The sequence below is a fragment of the Echinops telfairi genome, unplaced genomic scaffold, assembly GCF_000313985.2.
Source record: "Echinops telfairi isolate 266 unplaced genomic scaffold, ASM31398v2 ScPeMD7_655;HRSCAF=1070, whole genome shotgun sequence".
In the NCBI taxonomy this organism is placed as follows: Eukaryota; Metazoa; Chordata; class Mammalia; order Afrosoricida; family Tenrecidae; genus Echinops; species Echinops telfairi.
Window position 1 is genome coordinate 22880047 of NW_022104553.1, and position 9148 is coordinate 22889194.

Sequence of the window (9148 nt, forward strand, 5' to 3'; positions counted from 1 at the left end):
CAAATGTGCGTGACACACGGGATGAATGCATGGATTGTGATAAGAGCTGCACGAGCCCCAATAAAAGTATTCCATAAAAAAAATAACAGAAGAAGAAAGCAGGGTCTCAAAGGTAGACAGTTGGTTGACTCCTTGCTCGCGCTGACTTTAATGGGGTCACACCAGTGGGCAAGACTGCCCCCCTGGGGGAGGCGCTGGAACAATCCAGGGGAGGTGGCAAAACAGATGCCTACATTTTATCCTGGATAATGGGCTATAGGACAAATGCTTTTAATTGCCAGAGCTGAGGGTGAGTGTCCCCCCCACGCCACCCCAGCCCCACTGAAAAGGCGGTAGGCCCAAAATAGCTCTGGAACCTATAATGTAGGATATGTGCTAAGCTCATCACCTTTGGGATAATAAAACGAGCAGATTAGGCGGTGACGCAAGCCAGCGGGGAGACAGGGAAGACAGAGGCCAGACGCAAGAAGAGGGCAAAGAGCTACAGCAACGGAAGCGGGAAAAGGCCGAGGGCCTTCCCCCAGAGCAAGCCTTCGCCCAGAGCCAGCACCCTGAAATTAGACTCCTAACTTGCTGCGCTACGAGCAAACACATTTCTGTTCCTTCAGGCTGACACCAACCTCATCCATTTCCTACTTTCTAGACTCAAACCCCCCGAACCAACCGTCCTGCCATGAGTCCACTTTGACTCACAAGCCCCTAGCGGTCAGGGTAGAACTGCTCCTGTGGGTTTCTGAGCCTGTAACTCTGTACAGGAGTAGAAAGCCTCCTCTTTCTCCTCAGGTGCAGCTGGTGGTTTCAAACTGCTGACCTTGTCGTGAGCAGCTCCAATGTATAATGCACTAAACCACCAGGGCTTCCTACATTCTGGGCTAGAGCTGTAATTTTCCACCACCCTCTGCCCTGGTGGGGTAGTGGTTACACACTGGGCTGCGGACCACAAGGTCCACCGTTTGAAACCACCAGCAGCTCCCTGAGAGAAAAATGGGGCTTTGTACTCTCATAAAGAGTTACAGTCGTGGAAACCCACAGGGGCAGTTCTACCTTATCCTGTAGTCGAGATCAACTTGATGGCAGTGAGTTCAGTGGGTTTTTATTTTTCCCGTTCTTTGATTAAATACGACAGCGTATTCTAAGGAGACCTGGTGGCGTAGTGGGTTACACGTTGGGCTATTAACTGTGAGGTCAGCAGTTTAAACCTACCAGCTACTCCTCGTGAGAGAGATGAGGTTTTCTGCTCCCATAGAGAGTGAGTCTCAGAAACCCACAGGGGCAGTTCTAACCTGTCCTATAGGGTCATTATGAATCAAATTGACTCGATGGTAGTGAGTCTGGCTTTTTTTGGTTCACAGTGTGTTCTGGGTACACCCAACTGGAGGCCTCCCTTCCCATACGCCCTTGTAGCCAGCAGGGACCATGTGTCTGGAAGAGATTCGAAGCATCTACCCACCAAGATAGCACCAGCACGAACCAATCAGAATCGAGAGCTGGCCAATGCGTATAGACACCCATCATAAGAACCAAACCTTGGCCCTGGCCATGTGATCGCTTCTCACCAACAGACTGTGATAGGTGCTTCTCTGGGTCGCTGGCTCACAAGACAATTGCTCTCCCTTTACAATCAGGAAAAAGGCAAGGGTGTAGATGAGCAGAAAGGAGATTAGTGGTTGCCAAGAGCTTGGGGGAGGGAAGAAAGGAGAGGGACTGCTCACTGTGTACTGAGTTCCTGTTTGGGGAGCGATGACAGGGTTTTATAAACAGTGATGATGGCTCTTCAGAGCACGGTCACAGGGCTAATGTCAGTGGACTGATTGTATTTTGGAAAATGACTACAACAGCTAATTTCATATTGTGTATATTTTACCAAGGAGCCCCGGTGACACGGCGGGTTATGTGTTGGGCTGCTAACCAGAAGGCCAGCAGTTTAAACCCACCAGCTGCTCCTTGGGAGAAAGAGGAGGCTTTCTACTCCCGTAAAGAGTTACAGTCCAGAAACCCACAGGAGCAGTTCTACCTGTTGCAAAGGGTCACTATCGATCAAAATAGATTCAATGGCAGTGGGCTAAGAGTTTTGATCTTTTACTACAATTTTTTAACTACATGCTTTTATTGGGGGCCCTTACAGCCCTTATCACAATCCATACAGTCACCCATTGCGTCAAGTGCAATTGTACATATGTTGCCATCCTCATTTTCAAAGCATTTGCTTTCTACTTGAGCCCTTGCTATCAGAGCTGATACAATTTTTTAATACAATTTTTTAAAAAGGCAATTGCTCTAGAAAGATCAGCAGGATGGCGTGGGATGGGGCATGAGTGTTTGTTAATGAGCAGCAACTCAGAAAAGGTCGCACAACTGGGAGAACGGAACCCAGGTTATGAAATGCAACCTGCAAGAACGGCTGTGTGTGTTGTCCGGTGTCTGTGCACAACAACAATAAATAAAACGTAAAGGAAAAATGATCCCGGTGGTGAGCTCTATCAAATGCAACACGAAGCACACAAAACCCGGCTGCTGTCAAGTTGATGCTGACTCATCACAATCCTATATAGGTTTTGCCAGGCTACCAATCCATACGGGAGCACACAACTTCATCGTTCGCCCCATCCCCAAGAGCCACTGGTGGGTTTGAACCAAGGACCTTGGGGTTCAGCAGGCCAATGCGTCACCCACTATGCCACCAGGGCTGCTTTTAACCCCAGACCAAACCAAAAATCAAAGTTACAACCATGGAGTTCATTCAGGCTCATAGTGACCCCAGGGGACAGGGAGAGCCCAACTCACCCCACCCCGTGTCATGCCCAGGCTGGAAATCATTCCGGGAGTAGAAAGTCTCCCTTTTCTCCAGAAAAGCAGCTGGTGGCTTTGAACTGCTCACCTTGTGGGTCGCAGCCCAACATGTAACCACTTTGCCACCCAGGTGGCTGTTAACCTCCGAAAACCCAAACGTTGAGAATGATAAGGGGACCGAATGTACAAATGTGCTTGACACAATGGATGGATGGATGGATTGTGATAAGAGTTGTACGAGCCCCCAATAAAGTGATTTAAAAAAAATAACCCAAAGCGGACAAACTTGGGACCATCGAGTGGATGCCAACTCACAGAGACCCTATAGGACAGCGTAGAAGTGCCCCTGGGAGTTTCCGAGACTGTAACTCTCTATGGAGAGAAGTTAGGTAGGGCTACCCAACCAGGGCCCCAAACCCTAGACTGCTCCGGTGGGTTTCCAAGATCGGAGCTTTTGCTAAACCTCATCTTTCTCCCACGGGGCAACTGGTGATTTCCAATGCTGACTTCCCGCTTAGAGCCCACCGTGGAAACACTGCCCCTCCAGAGCTCCCAATCCCAGGAGGGGCGCCTCATCACAACTCAGTCCACAGAAAAGGAACTACAGCCTGAGCTGTGGCTGTCGCGGGTTAGAAGTCTGTCCTCCAAAATCGAGTTTCCTTTGTGTCGTTATTGGCTCATTCCTGAATAGGGGACTTCAGGGGGAGGGGGGGGTGTCTTCTCAATCTAAACGTTTCTGGCTTATAAAGAAAAGGTCTCCATAGAGATGCACATGGGGGATATCTACCAAGCTAAGGGGCCCTGGTGACACTATGGGGTCAGGTGCTGGTCCACTAGCCTCAAGGTGCTTCTCCCAGCAGCTGCTCTTCGGGGGAAAGAAGAGGCTGTCTGCTGGGCGATGATGGACTTGGAAACCCCCGTGGGGCAGTTCTACAGGGCGCTAGTGGCTTAGTGATTACATGGTGGGCTGCTAATCGCAAGGCCAGCAGTTCAAAACCACCAGCCGCTTTTCAAGAGAAAGACCAGGCTTTCTCCTCCTCACAGTCTCAGAAACCCACAGGGGGCAGTTTTTCTCTGTCCTATAGAGGCGCTAGGAGTCAGAACTGACTGCATAGGAGTGGTAACCCCCTAGGAATTGACAAAAACTACACAAGGGCAGTTCTGGACTGGGGCTTCCGATCTCTGGCATTGTGGAAAAAATAAAATAAACAGTTGTACTTTAAATGCACCCCTTTGGGGACATTTCTGTTATAACGGCCCCCTGTGGGCCAAGGCCTAAGGTTCTGAGAGGGGACACACCCATTCGAGGTCGCTCAGCCAGCCTGCCCATGCACCTCCCCATCCCAGACCCCGGGGTGCGGGGGGCCTCACCTGTGCAGACTCTCCCCGCGGTGGGTGCGGTTCTGGGCACGACAGTCGTGGCCCAGCTCGGGCAGGAATCCATAGTCCCGCAGCAGGGCCTGGGCACCTCTGGCCACCACGGCCACGCCGGCCACCACGCGCCGGGCCAAGTCGTCCCTCCAGCCAGCTGAACGCACCGCGAACAGGCCGGCGGGCAGCGGGGCCCCGCCGGGCAGGAGCAGGGGCTCCCCGGGCGCCCCCGAGCCCCCGCCGCCGGCCAGCTGGGGCCCCACCATGAACCACACGTGGCCCGGCCCGGTGAGGCCGGCCTCGTCGGCCGCTCGGAACACCGGCTCGGCCTCCTCGCGCGCGCAGAAGAGCAGGCGGATCTGCGCGCTGACACTGCGGAGCTGGGCGCCCAGCACGGCCTCCCCAGCCCCGGGGTCCAGCAGCAGCGCCCCCCGGTGCTCCCAGCCCACCAGGCTGCCGTCCGTCAGCACCTCGATGTAGGACAGGAAGGCCCGGTGGCCGGGGGCCCGCGTGGTCACCGCCACGAAGGACGTCCAGTCGTACTCCTCCAGCACCTCGAAGATGACCTGAAGCTGCTGTTCGGTGGAGGAGCCCAGCTGCAAGAAGGTGGAGCCCTTCTCCTGCGGGGGAGGGGCCAGCTCTGAGGGGCGGGGCCCGTTCTGGGGGCGGGGCCCCCGGGCCAGGCATCCCGCCCAGCCCGGGACCTCCCCTCCCATTGGCCCAGAAGGGACCAAACCTCCCAGGGCCCAACTGATAAGAGAGCTACACCTCCACGTGGCTGAGTAGGAATCACATCTTCTACCCACTGCTCTCAGGGGCCAAGAGAGTATATCACCTCCCAGCCATTGATAAGGGGGCCCCAACTCCCATCAGCCAATCAGGGGACTATAGCTCCCAGGGGGAACAAGAGACCCACAGTCCCCAAAGCAGACCACAGCTCTCAATGTGGTAAACTAACTGGCTGCCCATACCCCATCTCACAAACAAAGAAACCAAACAGTTGTCATGAAGTCCATGCCAACTCTTGTGCTTGGCCGAGTCGAGATGTGGTCCGTAGGCTTTCCTGCTTTCTTTTCTGAAATAGGTTGCCAGGCCTTTCTTCAACATGCCTCTGAGTGGACCGGAACCCCTCTGCGCCACTCAAGAACTCCAGCTGTCCAACACACTCATTTCGTTGTCCTCCTGGGGCACAGAACCGAGGGGCTAGCCCTGGTTGGCTTCAGTCACGAGATGGAGTTCTTCCAGGTTGGTACATGAGACTTTCCGTCCTGCGTCATGAAACCTGGTCTTTTCTTAGTCACAGACATACACCGAGGCTCTGGAAAAGAACCCAGAGGGCCTACGGGGCTGCCACAAGAAGGGAGGCCAGTCACCTGACTCACCTGGTCCCTGAGTCACCACCTGAGTAGCGTCACCTCTAGCAACCCAACCTATTGTGTTGAACCTCAGAAAATTTTTGGGGGATGGTGGTGATTCTCTGTTACAGCAACTAAAACAAGCATAAATCAGTGCACTCCACATCCATCCAGGGAAATGTAGTTCCCAGCATTCCCTGTGAGGGGACCGGTTTCCCTGCCTGCAACAGGGGGACTACATTTCCGAGCATGCAATGCAGGTGGTCCGTGGACAATTTACTAAAGGGGCTTCCCTTTCATTTAGGGTTTTCCCTCCTGCTCCCTAGTTCATCTTTTCTTCCTCAGCCAGAATTTTAACTGTAGGCGTTCTCGCTCCGCAGCATCTTCCTTTTCCGTCCCTGGCGATGTCATTCAGACCCGTGGGTTTAATCACTTGTGTCCTGCGCTGTTCAATATGGCTGCCACTGGCCCCATGTGGCTATTCAAATATCTATAAACTCAAAGGAAAGAAGACGGATCACTCCGTTTCCATGGTTGCATCAACATGGGTCAAGTGCCCAACAGCCATGGGTGGTGGCTACAGTATCGGACTGCAGACATTGAATGTCTTCATCTTTCCAGACTGTTCTACCGGACAGTCACAATCTCTTTCAAGAGTTCTGAGCCTTGGCCGTCCAAGTTGCATCTCCAAATTAAGGAGCCTGGAAGCTCAAATCGTTAAGTGTTCGGTTGCAAGCCAAAAATTTGGCCGCTGGAACTCCATCATGGGAGAACCAGGTGGTATTCTATTTCCAAAAGCCTAACAGCCTTGCCAACCTCAGTGGCAGTTCTACCCTGTCCTAGAGGGTTGCTGCGAGTCAGATTTGACGTCACAGCCACAGGTTTGGTTTTTCAGGTCTGGCTACTCACCGAAAGGTCAACAGTTCAAACCCAGGAGCTGCTCCAAGGGAGACAAGATGACAACCAACTGAACCCCCCTGGGAAGTTCTACTCTGCCTGTGGGGTGGCCAAGAGTCAGAATCAAGTGGATGGCATACCACAGTGATCTCTCAAATCAAAATAGAATTCTTTGAAGGGAAGATCAGGAATTCAAAGAGCAACCTGATAGGATCATTTGGATGAGAACAGCGAGCATGGTTACCCAATGTCAAAGATGCCGTCAATGTCACCGGGGTTTCTAGAGAACAACGGCAGACCGGATACATACCATTGGGCAGCTTCTCACCACAAGTCAAAAGAGGCTTGAGGAAAACACAGCTCCCAGCAGTCCGTTCCTCACTGCCGCTCTGCATGCCTCCCACTTTGCTCTCTCATCTGGGTAACTGCGATGGCCTCCCAGCCAGTCCCTCTGCCCATTCTTGCATCTTCCAATTCAAGCCACAGCCAGAGTGATGGTTTAAAAATATTAATTGGATGCCATCCTTCCTCGGTGGGAAACCTTCCAACCATGATCCATCTTCTTAAGAATCAAAGCCAAGGTCTTCTCCGTGGCCCACGAGGCCTCGGCATGAACTGGTCCCTGTTGCTTCTCTGACCTCATCTCCCGACACCTCCCCCCTACTCCCTCACTACAGATGGGCCCCAGCCACACTGGCCTCCTCACTCTTGTTCAAATACATAAGCTTCTTCCTGCTTCAGGGGTTTTTGGGGACACTCCTCCACCACTCCTCCTCCCTCAGCTCCAACACCATTGTCACCTCCTCAGGGAGGAATTCCAAGACTGCTGCTTCTATTACAGCCCTCCTTGCTCGGTCCTTGCCCCACCATCCTGTTTCTTCCTTCCCACTGCACACTCTGTTTCTCCATTTCTCTGTCTTCTCATTAAAAGTCAAGCTCTAAAACAACAAGGACATTGTCTTTTTTTCTTTCTTTCTCTTTTGTCGCTATCCTTCCCTCAGAATTAAGAACAGCCCTGGCACAGAATCAGTCCTCAATAAATCCTCCAGGGATGTCAGGAAAACAGCAAGTGGATTCTCTCCTCGGGAAAGGGGTGTCCGTGTCCATGGGTTCCGTGTAGAGGCCAGGGCCGTTGTTCTGGAAGGAGAGCTCCCAGCATACACCGAAAACCTTGAGAATACTCCATCCTTCGCCATATAAAGGTGTGCTGAAGGGACCACATTCCCAGCATGCAGTGGTGCGTTGAAGGAGATGAGAGGACCATTTCTTTCAGAAATAATGTGGGGACTATACATCCCAGAAAGCAATGGAAGAGTGGGGGGCAGGGGACAATGGCTGAAAGACAATGTTCAGCCAACAATGTACTAGAGCGGACCACATCTCTTAGTATGCTATGTAGGTGACAGCCGGGAAGTGATATATTCACCTCACAGGTGGTCTGCCTGCAAATCTCCTGGGCCAAGGGGAACATGAATGTTGGACAGATCCCCTTCCCAGAATGCTCCGGGCAGGTGAGAACTACAAGTACCAGCATGCAGTGCTGATCCAGTCACCAAGCCACCTGCCCTCACAGCCGGAAATTGGGGGTGACTTCGGCCCCACCCACCCGGGTGGCTCCACCCACTTCCCTGGGCCACTGGCTCCACCCATTTGTCACAGTCCACTCACCACCAGGCTCGGTGCAATTTGCCCCCTTCCCTACCAAAATCCACTTAGCATCTTTCCTCTTGCACTCCAGAAGCGCCTAAGTCATGCAACCTCTGCCCCACCCCTCCCCTGCTGGCTCCAGGCTCTGACCTTTTTTCTAGTCCTTCTTGCCTTTACAGTGGGGCCTCCATCCTCCCAGATCCAACTTTGCTGCTCCTCAGACCCTGCCACCAGGTTCTCCTTCCCTTCTGGACCCTGCCTATCTTAATATTGTGCAGTGCCTAATGCACAGTCCCTAAGCCCCTACCCCACCCCACCCCCGTCTCCCTAGTCTCACCCCTCCTTGGCTAGACCTGCCTTTTCCCTGCTCTTGCTTCTGCCCTTTCCCGCCAGTCTTTCTCCTCTAGTAGATGGCTCCGCCCGCCTCTGTAGACCCAGGGCCCGGGTGGTAGGCTTTCTCTCTCTACTAGACCCACATTTAGCTGGCTGAGCCTCCTCGAAGACCGGACCCCTCCATGCCGGATGCCCTTTTCCTTGGTCCCTAACCCGGCTGCCAATGAGATGAACTGACACGGCAGCGACTGCATCCACACTCAAACATAGCAACAGTGCCAAGGCTGGCAGAGGTTAGGCGCTGGGGGACTCAATGGCCTTCCTGGTCCTTGCCTCCTCCTTGGTCTCCATCCCTAAATGGGATTACCCCCCCTCCCCCCGCCCAAACGGATCCCTCATCTCGATGACCCCACTTCTTCCTAGACATCTCATCCATAGACACCCTCTCCATCCTAGTCCTCCTGTCGCGCCGATCCTTGCCCACCATGACTGACTCACGATCTCATAGCCTAGTCATGGAAGAATATCCAACCTCTCTGAGACCTTGTCCTGCCTCTAGCTGACCCCTTCCACAGGACTACCTGCAAGTCCTACTCCAGCAAACCCCCTGTGTCCGCTACCCCGCCACCCGGGGAAGCTGAGCCCAAACCCGACCACGCCCCGCTACAGAAGCCACGCCTCCAGCGCACACCTGGTCCCGCCCCATGCAGAGTGGGCACCCGCGGGCAAGCCCCGCCCCTCGGACGCCCCGCCCC

General features: G+C 53.6%; 1 protein-coding gene across 1 annotated transcript in view; it reads right to left on the reverse strand.

Moving 5' to 3' along the window:
• GRIN2D (glutamate ionotropic receptor NMDA type subunit 2D) overlaps positions 1-4877 on the reverse strand; it is a 43279-nt gene extending 38402 nt beyond the window's left edge. The window contains exon 1 of the mRNA XM_004710635.1: positions 4162-4877. Within this exon, the coding sequence (XP_004710692.1) occupies positions 4162-4877 (716 nt within the window). The remainder of the gene's footprint in view (positions 1-4161) is intronic.
• Positions 4878-9148: the final 4271 nt, after the last annotated feature.